Below are 19,584 nucleotides of genomic sequence, written 5' to 3' on the forward strand. Positions count from 1 at the left end.
AAGACCAGCCTGGGCAATGTGGCAAAACTCCATCTCTACAAAAAATACAAGAATTACCTGGTGTGCTTGCATATGCCTTTGGTTTCAGCAACTTGGCAGTCTAAGGTGGGAAGATCACCTGAGCCCAGGAAGGTCAGGCTGCAGTGAGCCGTGATTGTGCTTCTGTACTCCAGCCTGGGCAACAGAATTGAGACCCTGTCTCCCTGTCAACAAAAAAATTTTTTTGCCCTGTCCGGGGTTCAATGTAGGATCTCACATTGAATTTAACTGATGTGTCTCTTTAGAGTGCTATAATTTGGAGCAAGTCTTTTTTTGTTTAATTTTAATCTTTTAAGACCTTGATCTTTTTGAGAAGTACAGAATTTTTTTTTAGAATGTCCCCAATTTGGGTTAGTTTGATATTTCCTCATACTTAAATTTTGATTATGATTTTTTGGCAGAAATAACAAAGGAAGTGATGTGTCCTTCTCAGGAGACACTTAATATTTGTCTCTTTACTGGTGGTGACACCCCTGATAAGTTGGTTGGTGTTGTCTTGCCAAGTTTTTCCACAGTGAAGTAACTGTTTCCTCCTTTGAGTATCTTTAGGGGAGATACTTTGAGCATCAGTAAATATCCCATTCTCAAACTCTCACTTGTTAGTTTTGGCATCCAGTGATCTTTGCCGGAAACATTTATTACTAGGTGGTTACCAAATGGTGTTTTTCTAACTTATCGCTCCTTCTATGTTTATTTGTTGCCATTCTACTCTAAGGAAGAGTTTTTCCTCCCCTCCCATGTGTTTATCCATGTGTTTATATATGCCTGCACCTGTAGATTCCTATTTTATTCTCTGGATGAAATCTGTTACCATCATTTATTTTGTGTTCAAATTGTCCCAGGTTTGGCTCATGAGTGGCTGGATATATTTTGGAGTAGAGTGTGCCAATGGATTGCATGAGGGGTTTGGGAGATAGAAGTGAAAAGGATGGTAGTTTTGGCAACTGGAGAGAGAGAATGACAATTCACAGAGGTGGGAAGGACTGTCAGAAGAGAAGTTTCGGAGGATACATTAAGAGTTCAGTTTTAGACATGTTCAGTTTGAGAAATCTATTGAACATTTGTGTGCAGATGTTTAACTGATGGTTGATTATATAAGTCTGGAATTCAGAGGAAAGTTTTAGCTGGAGGGCATCTTGGAAATCTTCAGATTAAATATATGGCATTTAAGGCCTCAGGCTAGATGGTATATTTATGAAGAGGCAGAAGGGGAGGCAGGAGAGGCAGGCACACTCAGTGTGACTTGGAGAAAAGGTCTGAGGACTGATCGATGGGTGCTCCAATATTTGGAGCTCAGGAAATTGAAGATCCTACCAATGGGCCGAGAAGCAGAAGCTAGATTGGTAAAAGGAAAGTGGTGTTTGTTGAAGCCAAGGGGAGATAGTGTTGCACAGAAGAGAGAGTGATCAACTGTGGCAGATGCTGCTGACAGGTCAGCTAAGAAGGAGACTGAAAATGACCCTTGGATTTAGCAACATGGAGGCCATTGGTTACCAGTGAGAGCTATTACAGTGGAGAAGTGGGGTAGGAGCCTGACTGGAGCATATTCAAGAACAAATAGGAGCTAGGAGCACAGAAATTAGAGAAAGTTCAAGTAGCCGTTTCATGGAGTTTTGCTCTAAAGAAGAAAGTCTATTAGTTGTATTCAAGCCAGGGATTATGATCCTCCCCGCTCCGCTAGAACTATATCCCACTGTTAAAGAAAAAACAATCAGTGACACTAGTTGTGTCACAACTAGCACAGAGAGGAAGATTTATTCAAGGTGAGGGATGGTAGTGCAATAGGCATAGGGACCACTGTGATGGAATTTTGCAGTGGGGAAGACAGATTGGGCTCAACTCTTGAGTACAGCATGGGCTAGTGGGAACGTATAGCCAAGGATCAGGATGGAAGTCAGTGGATAGAAAATTTCTAAGAGGAAAAATGAGGGGTAAGGAGACATTCTGTCTACACGGACCTAAGGGGATTCTTACTGAAGACAGAGCAGGGTGGTCAGACGTCATCTGGGAGATGGATGGTGGAGGATGAAGAACCCAATCAGATATAGAGGGTGATTTGATATTACGCATAGGGGATTCTTGCTAAGCTGGTTTATCAGTTCTTGGTGAAGCTGGATTTTACAAAAATGTGCACAAATGGGCCTAGAAGGGGGTTCAGGAGACTGACGTTTTGCCAAGCAAAGGCTTTTTGTCACCACTCAGTCTTCCACTCAAAACAGCTTCCACTCAAGATCCTGGAGGAATACAGTGGAAGATATCTAGGCAGATATAAGCTTATGTGTGTGTGTACTTCTTTTTTTGAGACGGAGTCTCACCCTTTGTCACCCACGCTAGAGTGCAGTGGTGTGATCTCGGCTCACTGCAACCTCCACCTCTGGGGTTCTAGTGATCCTCATGCCTCAGCCTCCAGAGTCCAGAGTATTTGGGATTATAGGCATGCACCACCAAGCCCTGCTAATTTTTGTATTTTTAGTAGAGACAGGGGTTTCACCATGTTGGCCAGGTTGGTCTAACTCCTGATCTCAGGTGACCAGCCCGCCTTGGCCTTGCAAAGTGCTGGGACTACAGGTGTGTGCCACCTTGCCTGGCTAATTTTTGTATTTTTAGTCGAGATGGGGTTTCACCATGTTGACCAGGCTGGTCTGGAACTCCTGGCTTCAAGTGATCCAGCTGTCTCAGCCTCCCAAGTTTCTGGGATTACAGGCATGAGCCACTGCACTCGGCCCTGAATGGAGTGGACTGAAGTATGTCTCGTTGGACATACTTCACTCGATGGACTGAAGTATGTCTCGTTCCTCCGTTTCTTTCCCTTGAACCTTTCATGCAAAAGCCCCTTCTAAATAAAAACCCCCCAGGCCTGCCTCTCTCTGTTAGCCTTAGGAGACATAGAGCTCTGAGCCAGTTATTATTCTCGCCCAAAGTTGAACCTTCCTAGTGATGTTGGTTCAATTGTTACTTTCAATTTCAAGCTTAATGAGTACTAGGGTGTTTTTCCTTAGCTTTGAGTAGGGAGGCTATATGCATATTGCCTTCCAACTAAAACCTTGGCATGTAGTTCATAACCCTTAGCAATACTGTCATAATTAAAGACACTTTAACCTTTGACTTGCTTCTGTCCTATTCACTTTTTTCATTCCCCAAAGTGTTTTATGTCTTATCTTAGATTCTGCTTTTTATGAAACCTTCCATGCTCTCATATTTTACTTGTATACTTGTTTCTCTCCCTCCTTCCTAGTACTGTGATAGGGGATTTCGTTTCCCTCTAATGTTAGGGAAGAATATGTAACTGTGTCTTAGTTTTCATTGGGTTGGAAGACATTGCTGTCTTGGTGATTGTACTGGCTGAAAAGCGCCACTGGATTTTAGTTTGAGAAAATCAACCCAGTGAATTTAATGGTTTTGGTGTAAAAATTAAATCCTAGAAAGATAGCCAAGGGTTTGAAATAAACAGAACGTGGTATCTTTATCTTTGTGTGTGTGTGTGTGTGTGTGTGTGTGTGTGCATGCGTGCTCGCGTGTGTGTTTGAGATGGAGTCTCACTGTGACACCCAGGCTGGAGTGCAGTGGCCTGATCTTGGCCAACCTCTGCTTCCTGGGTTCAAGTAATTCTCCTGCCTCAGCCTCCTGAGTAGTTGCGACTACAGGCATGTCCCACCAGGCCTGGCTAATTTTTGTATTTTTAGTAAAGATGGGATTTCACCGTGTTGGCCAAGCTGGTCTCAAACTTCTGACCTCAAGTGATCTGCCCTCCTCAGCCTCCCAAAATGCTGGGATTACAGGTGTGAGCCACCACACCTGGCCGTCATTTAATCTTTCTTATGGGTTCCTTATTCTCAGACAAGCTGATATGTAGGTATATACTATGCCCTGCAAATTCTGCTCTTCTGTCTTATGTTTCTTATTTTACTGTATGTCTTCATGGTTTCTCCATTCTGAGAACTCTGAGGCATCTTATGTATTTTGATTTGTTACAGCATTATTATATTTTCAACGTGAGATCGTATAGCTGTTTTGGTTTTTGTTTTAGTTCAGGGATTATTTCCTTGAGTTTATCTCTAAGGAGTCATGATGGTGGGTGATGAATTTAGTGAGCATGTTTTTCTCTTCAGTAAACTAAAAGATACAATGCTTCATTGGTTGTAATGCAGCGTTTTCCTCCAAGGCAATATGTATAATTGATAAGACTGGTAGTAATTTGTGTATGTGTGACTTATAAGTGTAATACATGTTTTTAAATTGTAATGTGAGTTTCAGTTTACATTTTTTCTTGTGAAAAACTTCAGCAAGCCTCCATATACCAATTATCCAGCCTTAACAATTTTGATTCACGGCCATTGTCTTGTTTCAGCTGTGCTCCACCTGCTGCTTTGCCTCTCCACTTCATCACCTTCCTTTATCACTGGATTATTTTAAAGCAAATCCCTGGTCATCATGTTACTCACAAATATTTCAGTATGTATACCTCAAAGATAAGCACTTAAAAAGATGGAACCACAGTGTCATTAACATAATTTTCATTTTAAAATATGGAAAATAATTCAGTAGCATCAAGTTAACAGCCAGTGTTTGTTTCTGCAGTCATCTCAATTGTTTTCCAGTTTGCTTGAATCAGGTTTCAGATGAGATATATACATAATATTTAGTTGATGTGTCTTTTAAACCGTATTCTCCCCCCATCCACCCTGACTGCCTCCCCTCCACCCCCTGACACCTTTTGTCCATGCAGTTTATTTGTTGAAGAAACAGGATTATTTGTGTTGGGAACACTCTCTCTGTGTTCCTCCCCACTCTACCCAGGAATATGTCACAGGAAGTGTTCCATATCTCTATCAGCAAGCATATAATGTCTGGATTCTGTTTTTGATCTAGCAGCAGTTTTTGATATTGTCTACATAGGTTCATTCATTAGGGGTGGCAAGGATATTTAAAAAATAAATTTGTAATGTAAATGCATGGGATAAATTATATCAGTTCACTTAGCTTTTTTGATGAAGGTTTGTTCTATAAATATCAATACAAAGTATCAAATTCGATATATTACCCACTAAATTTTCATTATTTTGTAGGAAGAGTGTCTTCCAAAGTGTTCTTCACTCTTTTTGCCCTGCTTGGTTTCTTCATTTGTTTCTTTGGACACAGATTCTGGAAAACAGGTATTATGTCCAGTGTAGTTTCTATTTACATCTTTGTTGTCTTTTCTCTTTAATGTTGCTGGGCAATGAGGAGAGAGAGTAAGCACTTACTTATTTCTACTATCTTCATAGATTTGTGGCTGGGGTCTTGTAGTCATGAGTCTACTGAGTTGCACTGCATTTTTATTTTCTTCTATTCTCCCTAGAGTACAACCTTCTTTTATTAACAGGGGAATACAGTTATGCAGTGAATTTTTTCAGCTGCTAGATCTGTTAGTTAACTAACAATAACTGAGATTATAAATTGGTCGTCAGGGCTGGACGCAGTGGCTCATGCCTGTAATCCCAGCATTTTGGGAAGCTGAGGTGAGGGGACTGTGTGAGGCAGGAGTTTAAGTCCAGTCTAGGCAACATAGTGAGACCCCCTTCTCTACCAAAAAATTAAAGAAAAATTAGGGCTGGATACTGTGACTAACACTATAATCCCAACACTTTGGGAGGCTGAGGCAGGTAGATTGCTTGAGCTCAGGAGTTCAAGCCCAGCCTGGGCAACATGGCAAGACCCTGTCTCTTTCAAAAATAGAAAAAAATTAGCCAGGCATGGTGGTATGTGCCTGTAGTACCAGCTATGTGGGGAGGCTGAGGTGGGAGGATTGCTTGAGCCTGGGAGGCAGAGGTTGCAGAGAGCCAAGATCGTGCCACTGCACTCCAGCCTAGGTGATAGAGGGAGACCCTGTCTCCAAAAAAATAAAAGAATGAAAGAAAAGAAAGAACTTGATTGTCTTTGTAAAAATATATGTGGGTTTTTGTGATGGCGACTGACTTGGTTTCTTACAAATCAGCCTGAGCTGATCTCCTCAGACCTGAGCAGATTCAGGTTCCAAAGGGAATGCCCGCATCCACATCAGTGAAACACACTGAAGGACTGGGGTGTAAATCATGCTCACTGAATTGGTTTGAATTATTTGGACTGCCTTTTATATAAATGATGTTTTTGATTATTTAAAAGTCCTTATTGGCCTGGTACAGTGGCTCACGCTTATAATCCCAGCCCTTTGGGAAGCCAAAGGTGGGTGGATCACCTGAGGTTAGGAGTTTGAGACCAGCCTCGCCAACATGATGAAACCCCACCTCTACTAAAAAAAAAAATACAAAAAATTAGCTGGGTGTAGTAGCGGATGCCTGTAATCCCAGCTGCTTAGGAGACTGAGGCAGGAGAATTGCTTGAACCCAGGAGGTGTAGGTTGCAGTGAGCCAAGATTGCACCATTCCACTCCAGCCTGGGCAATAAGAGTGAAACTCTGTCTCAAAAAAAAAGGAAAAAAAAACTTGTTTAATCAACAAGGTGTATAACTGAGTAGCAAAGGTAGAGCAAATGTAATCTTGATCTAATAAAGCTCTTTAAACTTGTGTTTAGTTGTTTGAAATAGCAACTCCTTTCCCGCTATTATGACACGTTTTTTTTTAAGTGGGAAGAGAGTATTGTGAAGAATATAAAATACCTCAACACGGGGGATGATTCTGTAACAAAGAGCTTAGTTGCTAACCTGTAGACTCAAAGTTATCACTAGCTTTTTTTTTTTTTAAGAGATGGAATCCCATTATGTCTCCTAGGCTGGAGTGCAGTGCAATGGCTGGTCACAGGTACAATCAAAATGCACTACAGCCTCAAATTCCTGGCCTCAACTGATCCTCCCACCCTAGCCTCCCAAGTAGCTGAGACTACAGGCACAAGCCACCATGCCCCACTCTGAGTTTTCTTGGTATGTTGATATGTATCATTTTGTATTTATTGAAATTGAGATACAGTACAAGTATTACCAAGAACAACTGTGAAGAATTTAATAGTTGGAGCTATGGCTTCCATGATCAGGATTAGGCTTATTTGTGGGAACAGAGTTATCGGTATGCTTGCATTGCCAGGTGTTTTAATGGATGAAGGTAATGAGTGATCATTCTAAGCAGGATAGGATGAATTTAAAGAAGATATAAAAGATATTTTGCTTTGGAACAGTTTGGGTTTCTTTTACCTTTTACGTTTTATTTATGCTTACAAAACTATTCAAATTTAGTGTGTAATTTCAGATTAGACACACATGACAAAAGTGCTATTCTTGTTTTAAGCAGAAAACATAAATATATTAAAATGAGCTATGAAATGAACAAGTAACAATTTAACACTTGATACTGACCTATATACAAGAAAGTGTATCGTGTAGTTAGTACTTTAATATTGTATCTGTTTAATAATAATTACTCCCTGGGCCGGGCGTGGTGGCTCACGCCTGTAATCCCAGTATTTTGGGAGGCTGAGGCGGGTGGATCACGAGGTCAAGAGATTGAGACCATACTGGTCAACATGGTGAAACCCCGTCTCTACTAAAAATACAAAAAATTAGCTGGGCACGGTGGTGCGTGCCTGTAATCCCAGCTACTCAGGAGGCTGAGGCAGGAGAATTGCCTGAACCCAGGAGGCGGAGGTTGCGGTGAGCCGAGATCGCGCCATTGCACTCCAGCCTGGGTAAGAAGAGCGAAACTCCGTCTCAAAAAAAAAATAGTAATAATAATAATTACTCCCATGACTGCTGAATTTCTTCTGCCCTTTAGGCATTTTTTTTTCTCTGAATGCTGTAATGTGTAAATTCCAGGAGCTTAAGCATGTATTTGTAGATTAAATACTTAAATTGCATCGTAAAAAAGGTGCCTAACCGTAGCTTTTGTTGTTTTGCTTTTTTCCTTTCCTGGTGGTTTGCCACTTAGAATTATTCTTCATAGGTTTTATCATCATGGGATTCTTCTTTTATATACTGATTACAAGACTTACACCTATCAAGTATGATGGTAAGTGAAAATTACATAGTTTAATTGGGTATTCAAGAAGGCAGGTGCTGTGTTTTACTGTACCTTTCCTTCTGCAGTTTGGCCTGTATTTGTAAAATAATGGTCTACCTAGGCTCTGAACACCTTATCTGAACTACTCATTCAGACCTTCTGGGTTTTTCATCTGTATGGTAAATTCCTTGTTACTTAGAGGAAAGGAGGGCCCATATTGATTATAAACCTGTGTTTTGGCTATGTGATATGTTGAAGATATGAGATGTACAACAAGCAAAATGTTGAAGTTTTCTTTACCTAAAAACGAACACCCTCCCCACCCCATTACATTTAACAGAACGCTTGTCACCTTTTCTTCCTCAAACCCAATTTATTGACAAGCCAAGCCAGTCACTGGTCCTGTGGGATTTAGCTCCCTGGCTAGTTTCCTTGTCTCAGCGCAGACCCTTCTCTAGAGAGGGTTGCTCTGTGCTGGCTTCATGGCACCACTGAAGAGCCCTCAGTGCCTGACCTAAAGAAAGCTGAAGCTGTCGCTGGTAATGGTATTGTGTGTCTAGGGCACACGATTGGAAATACTACTGGTGATCCAGCAGTTTATCCTCTTTCTTTGTACAGTGCGTCTGATTCTGACAGCTGTCGCTGGAAGCATCAGTGGAATGTTCTTGGTAGCTGCGTGGTGGCGATGTGGAATCCTCTCAATCTGCATGCTCTGTGTTGGACTAGTCCTGGGGTTCCTCATCTCGTCAGTGACTTTCTTTACTCCACTGGGTAGGCAACATGTAACTGACGTTTTGTGTGTCTGAGTCACTGTTTGAATACTGCCTAATTGGATTTGCATTCTGGAGTGGTGTTGCATGTCAGTGCTTCTCCTGTGGAGTTCTGGAAATCTGCACTGATGGTGTGACACTTCCAGACAGCACCAATACCAGTAAGAGTCCCTCCTTCCGCACAGGCACATTAGATGAAATATAGAATGTCTTTAGAGTTAGCTTTGTATCTGTTTGTTGTGATAAGGGGTGTGTGTTGATTAGAAATAATGGAGGTAAATGGGCACAGCTCTGATGGCAGCTGAGTTGGGGAACCTGATGATTTGTTTCTGGTCTTCTCTTGTACCCTCAACTTCTACTCCCACCCTCTGCCAAACCCCAGGTGTCCCTGAGGTACTTCATCATCGTGGGGCTCTAGCACAGGGATGGTTCTAGGCTTTTTTTGGTTGTTTTTAAAAAAGTAATTCAATTGCTATCAGTTTTTTACATGTGGTTAACTTACAAGTTAACTTTCTTTGCCATTGTTTAATAAGTTACATTTCCTGATTGTTGTCAAAAACAAAAAGAGTATCTGTATTCAAAAGTATTCTATTGGGCTGTTTCCTTTCTGCAATAATGTTCTTCAAATATTAGAATAAAGTTGATGGGACTGTTAGATATTAAAATAGCCATTTCATGAGACTGTCAACTCTAGAGAATGAAGGAGATAATAGAGTACAAGTTCCTTGTATCCCTGAAGACTTTTTTTTCCTAAGACCACAGAGAATTGACAACCTGTGTTTACTGTCTATCCAAGGCCCTTCGTTTTGACTTTGGCAAACCTGGAGCCAAGCATATTCCTCCCTGCCCTGCTACAGGTACCCTTTTATCTGGGCAGTCTGATAAAAAGCAGTGTTGTTTAGGCTTGGCTAAATGACAGATTCACATGGGGATGTTTTTGAAAATACAGATTCAAGGCTCTATCCTAGAAGTACTAAATAAACTGCTACTTAATAGCTGGGCATGGTGGCTCATGCCTATAATCTCAGCACTTTGGGAGACCAACTGGGAGGATTGCTTGAGCTCAGGAGTTTGAGACAGCCTGGGCAACATAGTGATTCCCCATCTCTACTAAAAATAAAAAAATTAGCCAGGTGTGGTAGTGCCTGCCTGTGGTCTCAGCTACTCTGGGAGGCTGAGGCCAGAAGATCACCTGAGCCTGGGAGGTTGAGACTGAAGTGAGCTATGATGGTGCCACTGCACTCCAGCCTGGGTAACTGAACAAGACCCTGTCTCAAAAACAAAAAGACCACAAAAACCAAATACCACTTACTGGGCTTCCCCTCTTTTGTTAATGCTTAGAGCATATAGGAATGATAGGTTAGAATTTCTTGTAATTAATGTGCTTCTCATGAGTAGAATGAGCATAAATTGTAAAGTGAGGAAGAAAACCCTCTATATGCATTCTGGCTCTGTCACTGGTTCCCTTACTAGCTTATAACCTTGGACAAGTTTTTGAAACTTTGTTCTACCATCTAAGAAACTATCTCATAAGATAGATTTGAGGAATGAGAAAATAGAAACAAAGAGTTCTCTTAATTTGCATCTTCATAAAAGTAGCCTAGAGCAGGTTGTCTCTAAACTTGTTGACATACTATTCCTATTGGTAAAAATAATTTTAGCATATGCCCTTTATATATGTTTATTTATGAACTGTCTCATAGCTCAAGGACAGTTAGGGTGATCATCACAATGCTAGTGGGTCCAAACATATGTTTTTATTTTTTAGAGACAGGGTGTCTTTCTGTGACCCATGCTGGACTGCAGTGGCACTGTCATAGCTCACTGCAACCTCTAACTCCAAGGTTCGAGCCACTCTCCTACCGCAGCCTCCCAAGTAGCTGGAACTACAGGTGTGTGCTACCATGCCTGCTAATTTTTTTATTTTTAGTAGAGACAGAATTGCTATGTTGCCTTGGGTGGTCTCAAACTGGACTGAGGCAGTCCTCCCACCTTGGCCTCCTAAAGTGTTGGGATTACAGCCTTGAGCCACTGCACCGGCCTCAATCTCTCTCTCTCTCTCTCTCTCCATATATATATATATATATATATATATATATATACATACACACACACACACACACACACACACACACATACATACATATATTTACACACACACACGTACACATACACATATATATTTTTTTTCTGAGACAAAGTCTCACTCTGTCTCCCAGGCTGGAGTGCAGTGTTACAATCTTGGTTCACTGCAACCTCTGCCTCCAGAGTTCAAGCGATTCTCCTGCCTCAGCCTCCTGAGCAGCTAGGATTACAGGCACATACTACCCTGCCCGGCTAACTTTTATATTTTTTAGTAGAGACTGGCTTTCTTCATGTTGGTCAGGCTAGTCTCAAAATCCTGACCTCCAGTGATCCACCTGCCTTGGCCTTCCAAAAGGCGGGATTATAGGCATGAGCCACTGCACCCAGCCAAGAGGCCTAGCCATATTTTTAAGCATTAACATTTGAAAAATATTTGGCTGACCTCTCTGATCTGATTAGGTTACTAATTTCTACTTTACATGGGTAGCGACGAGCTTGTACTCTAAAAGAGTCCATTCTTCACATGCATGCATCATAACTATTTTCAATCCCTTGATTTCTTGAAAGCCTTTTTTTAAAAAATAAAGCCACATATATATTTTGTGAAGGTTAATATAGTTTAACTAGAGAATATAATCTGTAAGTTCACCTCAATGGCATGTTGCTGTTGGCTTCAGAGAATATGAGTTTCAAGGTCCAATCCTGTAGCGTAGAGATTCCCACTCTGACCTGGAATATGTAGGTCTTATGGACTGAATGGTGGTGCCAGTGTCAGTATTAAACAGCAGTCAGGCTATTCTTGCTTTTTAAACTTAACTTATAAAGAGGAGTTCTCATATATTTGTTCTAGGTCAGCCTAATTTGTGCAGCATTTTGAAATCCAGCAGCAGAGAAGGGTTTGGGAAGAGCAGATGGTTGGTTGGTTCTTCCTTCCTGATACATGAGGAAATCACATGTCACAGTGTGCAGTGGCATGTAGGACATGCTTTCATGGTAAAAATCTGTTAAGTGGATTTGCTGTTTACAGTGGGTTCATGGCTTAACTTTGAGTGCCTTTTATTTGTATTTTTTATTTTGCAGTACAAAATCATGAAGCCAGAAATGTAGCAGAAAAAGGGGTGATTTCGACCTTGGAGTAATATAATTCCATCTCATTTTGAGGGTTAGGAAACTGAGGCTCGAGGTCACAGAGCTAGTGAATGGAAGAGCTTGGACTATTCCAGTCTCTTCTGAATTGTTCTGTTAATAAATGCAGAACATTTACCTGCTTGATCCCCCCACCCACCCACTTTCTAGAACACATCCTTCAGAGAAGATTGATAGTTAAATGAAGAAAATCAGAATTCATTTCTAGTTGCCAACATATTTCCTGGTTGTTACTTTAAGCCTTTGATGTATATGTGTGTTTGGATGTTCCCAGAAATGAAATCTAACTTGGTAAACCTGTTGTTTACTCTTAGTTTCTTTTTGCTTTTTCAGGAAACCTAAAGATTTTTCACGACGATGGTGTATTCTGGGTCACTTTCTCTTGCATAGCTATCCTCATTCCAGTAGTTTTCATGGGCTGCCTAAGAATAGTAAGTGTCTCAGCAAAAGTTAGATTTATTCATTATGTTATCCTGTGTGTTCAGCTGATCACTTATTTCATCATTTTGCATGTTTTATTCACTGGGGAGGACTGTGTTATCTGTATCAGATGACTGCTTCTAAATAGCCTTGTTACTGTGAAAGCAAAGGAAATTCTATTTATGATTATCACATGGTGGTTTTTTTTTTTTTCTTCCATCAAATGGAATATGCTTTTAACCGTAGGAGCAGAGAAGGTAGTGCTTACTCTAGTACACCAACTTGATGGGTCATTAGTTTCAGCTGGCATCAGAAGAATGGTTCTTCATCTAATTAGGTTTATTGTTGAAGTTCCTTCATAGGGAAGATATTTCCATAGTATTTGGACAAGCTGAACTGTGTTTTAACAACTCATATGGATGTTGAAAGTTGTTTTCAGTTTATCTTTTCAGGGAACTTCTGCTCAGCTCTCCAGAGTGGGTCTGGTCCCTTTTCATGCCTGAGGGAGCGGAAGTGATTGCTTGTCATTGAAGCCAGTGGAGAGTTAGAAACGACTTTTGTTTTACCAGGGATGATGCCTAAACTCTTCCACTCTTCCACAGCTGAACATACTGACTTGTGGAGTCGTTGGCTCCTATTCGGTGGTTTTAGCCGTTGACAGTTACTTGTCCACAAGCCTTTCCTACATCACTTTGAATGTACTCAAGAGAGCACTCAACAAGGATTTCCGCAGAGCTTTCACAAATGTGCCTTTTCAAACTAATGGTAAGATTCTTAAATCCAAAAACCAGTGTGACAGCACAGTAGGAGTCTTGACCCACCTATGCTAATCAGAACACTTGGGAACTAGATTTAAAGAAAGTTAGCTGGGACAAAAGAAGGAAATACAGCATACAGTGCTGTGAGAGCCCTCTGTTATGATAACTTAGGATCATGGGAAGAAGGCATTTAAAATTTTAAGATGAAGATAAAAATCTACTAGATGAATTTCACTAAGAAATTTCCAAGATTATTTAGGTTTACCTGGTCATCTCAGTGGGGAGAAAAATGCTAACAGTAAATACGTTTGACACTTATGGGTGGGGGTGGAATGAGGGATGAGAATGACAACCTGATTTAATTTTAAGTTATTCGCTTGTTTCCCTCCTTTAATGAAGCATTGCAATTTGCTAGTTGAAAGAGTTTTTAATTAGTAAGCCTATAGTTTTTAATTAGTAAGGCCTATAGGTCCTTGTAGGATTCTATCCATTCGGTTTTCTATAAATTTTTTGAAGAAAAAAATGACTACCACATGAAATGTTCACAGATTGTAAGATATGTTGACTTCAGAAATGTTAAAATATGGAGAGTGAAAAAGCATCTTAGAATTGAAGATATATGACAATCGTGATTGTTATGATTTTATAGCAGATCTTTCCATCTACTATCCAGAGCTTTCCCTTTGGATGAGAGGTTGAAGGTAGAGACCTTGAAATCCTCGAAAACCTTAAAACTCTCCCGACTTCTCAGTACCAGACAGTGTTTTGCCAAGCCTTTTACTAGAAGCTGAGTACGATTGGTTGAATTTTTCCATGCATTCCTGTACCTACTCTGTGAGTGCAATAGGGTCCCATACAGAATAGAATGGGAAAGAAATGAGCATGGTAGCATCTGATGTCCCATGATGTATATGATGTACATATAACTAGATCACTGCTTTCCTCCCTGAACCCCCTCTGAAAAGCACAAACAACTGTGGGTTCTTGTTACATAATGTTGTAAGGCCAAGGATCCAAACAACTGATTCTTTTACAATCTGTCTGAACTTTAAAATGCTTGTAATAGAAAATTCCTAGTTTCAAAAATAAGACTGTGACTTCCCCACTGATTCCTTGGTTTGTAAGTGAGGAACTACATATGTGTTTGGGCTAATTTACCAGAAAGTCTATTATTAGAAAGGAAGATACAGATTTAGTCCATGAGAGTTGTGTTATTATGTTAGATTTTAAAATACTAGAGTTCAAACTACTTTTCTACTGTTTTTTTAGACTTTATTATCCTGGCAGTATGGGGCATGCTGGCTGTAAGTGGAATTACGTTACAGATTCGAAGAGAGAGAGGACGACCATTCTTCCCTCCTCATCCATATAAGTTATGGAAGCAAGAGAGAGAGCGCCGAGTAACAAATATTCTGGACCCTAGCTACCACATTCCTCCTTTGAGAGAGAGGCTCTACGGCCGATTAACCCAGATCAAAGAGCTCTTCCAGAAGGAGCAGCCAGCTGGAGAGAGAACACCTCTGCTTCTGTAGATGTCCAGGGGGTTGGTCAGTGTGCCTCAGCTTTGGCGTTCGTGCCCGAAGTGCTTCACCAATCTCTGGTGCAAGTCTAATAAAAGATCAGGCATATATACCTGTGCTTTGCATATTATTTGGTGCCCTTATGGGTATATGGTAAGGGTATAGTAGGGGATTAGGATTATTCTAAGAGAATGAGAAAGATGACCAAAAAAATTATGGTAGGGAGGCTTTTCTTTATTTCCAAATATTTGAGAAATTACTTTTTGGTTTACAAATCTATGATCAACTTATTCCATTAAATAGATACATTTAAAAAAATTAAAAACTGATTCTCCTGCAGAGCCTTGGTGTTTCTTTTTATAACCCATTAAAACAAGTCTCTCACCTGAATCTATCTAATCTTGGGGAGGTAGTTTATTTTAGTGTTGTACTGAGTCTTTATTTGTGACAGTGTTTGGAAATTTAGGGATTTGATAATTATGTCTTTGAATTTTGGAATACAAAATGAGAAGCAGGCCAGGCATGGTGGCTTAAGCCTGTAATCCCAATACTGGAAGGCCAAGGTGGGAGGAGGTGGGAAGATCACTTGAGTCCAGGAGTTTGAGACTAACATGGGCCACATGACAAGACCCCATCTCTACAAAAAAATTAAAATATTAGCCGGGGCATGGTGGCACATGCCTACTCCCAGGTCCCAAGGAGACTGAAATGGGAGGATCCCTTGAGCCCTGAAGTTTGAGGTTATAGGGAGCCATGATTGTGTCTCTGCATTCCAGCTTGGTTGACAGAGACCCTGTCTCAAAAAAAAAAAAAAATGCAACTTATTTTCTTACTAAAAGCAGTTTGATTACTTGTATGTCCTTCTTAGTATTACATATTATCTAAAAGTTAACCTGCTTTTTTTCGGTATTTAAAAAAATTCTTAAATTGTGATAAAATACACATAAAATTTACCTTACTCATTTTTAAGTGTACCAGTAGGTTCCCTTTGTTTTTGCCTTTTATTGCTTAAAATGGTAATTGAAGTATCTAAATTATTTGAAAATAGGCCAATTTATATAGATAATAGAATTTTATAAGGATGTTTTATTTATATTCAAAATAATGGCCCCCTTTTTCCAAGGCCTTTTAAAATAGTGTCAACAGGTGATCTTTAATTTAAACCGCATTAGATGACATATGGATTATGTTTGTTTTTAGAAAATAACCCCACCTTAATCTATATTGCTGGCTGGGCACAGTGGCTCGCACCTGTAATCCCAGCACTTTGGGAGGCCAAGGCGGGAGGTCAGGAGTTTGAGAACAGCCTGGCCAACATAATGAAACCCCGTCTCTACTAAAAATATGAAAATTAGCCAGGTATGGTGGTGGTTGCCTATAACCCCAGCTACTTGGGAGGCTGAGGCAGGAGAATCATATGAACCCAGGAGGTGGAGGTTGCAGTGAGCTGAGATTGCGCCACTGTATCCCAGCCTGGGCAACAGAGCGAGATTCCAGCTCAAAAGAAAAAAAAAAGCCTACATTGCCATTATGAAGAAAACCTTTGAAAAATTTGTACTTCTTAGTTCGTTCTGCTCAATTAGCTGAGTTAGCATTAGTGTAAAATACAGTTTTCAATAATTTCTTTTCTGTATGAAGCCTTTGTACCACCTATGTTTTAAAGTGATGAGGATGGAGTCAAAAAGGATTCTGGTGTTTAGTGGAGCTGCTTTTTATTGGAGAGTCCCCTCAGTTTTGACACCCTTGTTTCACCACAAGAAAGCACCTGAACACCCTGGGTTGTGTGCTTACTACTCAGGGGCTTTTTCCCCAGCTTTCAGAGCACTGAATTATTGTGAGCTGGTGACTCTGCAAGCCTGAGTGGAATTAGGGTTGGTGAATGTTGTTCATACACGTTTGTGAGTTAACCACTATTTAAATGATGCTGCTTTTTAAAGTTTTTCAAAGTACAATAGATTTTTGAAGTTTCAGGTAACTGGAAATATATTTAACTTTTGCTTTAAGTGTTTGGAGCACGATAAAACAACATACAACATATAACATGATTTTTGCTTTCAAAAATTCAGTGCAGGTGACCATTTACTGTTTATTCTGTAATCCTTGCTGTCTGTCTATAACTAATTTCAGTAACACCGAAACTTGATGAAGTTTTAAAAAATGATTTACTGTAGGGACAAAGTTATATGGAGTGTTTGTGAGTTATTTTCTATACCATCTGAATGCACTGCCAGTGAAGACTGTAAAGGCAGAAAACACTATTTTGGAGGGAGGATACAGATTGTTTAAAATTTTTCATAACTTGTGAATGATAAAAAGTCAGTTTGTATAGTTTTTATAATAAATTCCTATTTTGAAAAAAATGCTAAAAAGCCTCATTTTTATAAAATTTTTCAGATTATATTTGTACCATAGCAACATGACACAAGAGGACAGTTTCACAGCTATAAAAAAGTTATTTAATGTGGGCAAACAATATAGTTCTTCATTTTTAAAAATCACAAGGATAGCGAGGCACAGTGGCTCACACCTGTAAGGCCAGCACTTTGGGAGGCCGAGGTGGGCGGATAACCTGAGGTCAGGAGTTTGAGACCAGCCTGGCCAACATGGTGAAACTCTGTCTCTACTAAAAATACAAAAATTAGCTAGGCATGGTGGTGCATGCCTGTAATCCCAGCTACTCAGGAGACTGAGGCAGAAGAATTGCTTGAACCTGGAAGGTAAATGTTGCAGTGAGCCAAGATCACGCCACTGCACTCCAGCCTGGAGAACAGAGCAAGACCCAGTCTCAAAAAAAAAAAAAAAAAAAAAATCACAAGGATAATTAACAGGAAATGAAGAAATCTGGGGCAGTGCATTAAAAAAAGGATTAAATTGGTGTTATTAGCACTTCACGTGTATCAAACTAAAGAAAAGTAGTAATTAACAGGAAACTCTGTTGAACTGTTCCTTAAAATATTTTCAGCAAGTTCTGATTAATCTGTTATAGGCTAGCTACCAGACTGCCAACCATACTAGCTATATTGTACCACAGGCCAGTTGAGTTTTCTGTAGCAGGTGAAATAGAAAACTAATTCTAACAAAGAAATTGCTAGAATATTAAACCTTCAAAAGACTTTAGAGATCATGTTCACTGAGCTCTACTTAATACCTGAGGAAATTCTTAAGAAGTTAATGATATGAAGTCAGAGAGTTATCAAATAGCACAGCTCAGACCAAAACTGGGATGCCCAACTCCCTATCCAAATGTGCTTTACACTTGTCATGAAGAAGATGTAAAGCACCAGGTTATTTTCTATTTTCTTCTGCTGATGAATTGATAGAATGTTTCTAATATAAATATTGCTGATTGTTCTTTTTGAAAATTAATTTTACATAGTGAAAGCATGTTTTTCCAGGTTAATTCTCTGAAGTCATGGAACATTTATTTCAAATGATTGGTACATAAATTTCCAATATCCATTTCTCCACAGCAGCATCTGTTCAAACTTGGTTTGAAGTTCCCTCCTAGGTGATGTACTTGTGACATTCATTCAAACCCAGAGTTCTTGGCTCTAATTTCCTGAGAACAGGGCCTTGCCCTGGGGCACAGACCTCATTGCACCCCACACCTTGTTGGGAGGGCTGTACCTATGGTTTTCTGATGAACTAAACTGTGCCCGCCAACAAATTTATATGTTGAATTCCTAACACCTGGTACCTCAGAACATGACCTTATTTGGAGACTGGAGCCTTTAAAGAGGTTTCAAATTAAATTGAAACGATTAGGATGGGCCCTAATCCAGTCTGACCAGTGTATTTGTAAGAAGGGGAGATTAGGACATAGAAACACCAGGCGCATGTGCTTACAGAGGAAAGACCATGCAGAGCAGCAAGAGGGCAGCCATCTGCAAGTAGAGGAAGCCATCCCTGCTGGCACCTTGATCATGGACTTCACCCTCCAGAACTGAGAGAAATGTTATTTCTGTTTAAGCCATTCAGTACATGGTACTTTGATACGGCAGCCCTACTAAAAGAATCCTTTGCAAGCCTTTTTACCCTGATGTTTGATTGAAATGGCTGTTGGCAATTTGGCCATTGTATTTGCAAGGACCACGCTTGATGAAATTGACACAAAGAGGGGCTTAAGTTACTGGGAACTCTGGACTTACGCAGGGACTACCATGTAATCATTACACTGGGGAGGTTGGCAGGTCTGGATCAAGCTTAAGATTAAAAAACTAAAACTTAAGGTGGCTCACGCCTGGAATCCCAGCACTTTGGGAGGCTGAGACAGATAGATCACTTGAGGTCAGGAGTTCAAGACCATCAGCCTGGCCAACATGGTGAAACCCGTCTCTACTAAAAATACAAAAAAAATAGCCAGATGTGATGGCACATGCCTGTAATCGCAGGTACTTGGGAGGCTGAGGTGGCAGAATCACTTGAACCTGGGACAACAGAGGTTGCAGTGAGCCAAGATTGTACCATTGCACTCCAGCCTGGGCAAGAAAGTGAGATGCTGCCTCAAAAAAAAAAAAAGAAAAAGAAAAAGAAAAAAAATTGTAATATAATGATAGGCTTTGACTTAGATCTCACAGTGGCTCATTCAGTAATTATTTGTTGAGTTTCTGTATGCCAGGCATTGCCTTGAGCATTGGGAAGATGGAAAACACAGGCATGGTCTTTGTTGTCTGGAGTATAATAAGTGAGACACACTAGTTAGTTACACAAGATGTTTAATTTGCAATGAAAATGTATAATGGGGTGGGGGTAGAAAGTGGGATGCCAGGGAAGGAGTCCTTGAGGAAGTGACATCCCAGCTGAAACTTGGAGGTTGAGTAGGAGTAGCCAAACCCAAGTATGTTCCATGTAGGTGGGGGAGTATTAACAGAAGCCTCAAGGC

At 40.3% G+C, this 19,584-nt stretch overlaps 1 protein-coding gene across 4 annotated transcripts in view; it reads left to right on the forward strand.

The window, feature by feature from the left end:
* The window catches only part of TM7SF3 (transmembrane 7 superfamily member 3), a 44,184-nt gene extending 27,122 nt beyond the window's left edge, over positions 1-17,062 (forward strand). For 2 of the 4 annotated variants that reach the window (XM_078339063.1, XM_035256003.3), the window contains exons 7-12: positions 5,106-5,192; positions 7,932-8,012; positions 8,622-8,774; positions 12,338-12,435; positions 13,027-13,189; positions 14,452-17,062. In XM_078339063.1, the coding sequence (XP_078195189.1) occupies positions 5,106-5,192; positions 7,932-8,012; positions 8,622-8,774; positions 12,338-12,435; positions 13,027-13,189; positions 14,452-14,714 (845 nt within the window). In that variant the 3' untranslated portion in view covers positions 14,715-17,062. The remainder of the gene's footprint in view (positions 1-5,105; positions 5,193-7,931; positions 8,013-8,621; positions 8,775-12,337; positions 12,436-13,026; positions 13,190-14,451) is intronic. The other 2 variants (XM_078339064.1, XM_078339065.1) reach the window with 1 other exon arrangement.
* Positions 17,063-19,584: the final 2,522 nt, after the last annotated feature.

This window comes from Callithrix jacchus, chromosome 9 (genome assembly GCF_049354715.1).
Source record: "Callithrix jacchus isolate 240 chromosome 9, calJac240_pri, whole genome shotgun sequence".
Taxonomy (NCBI): Eukaryota; Metazoa; Chordata; class Mammalia; order Primates; family Cebidae; genus Callithrix; species Callithrix jacchus.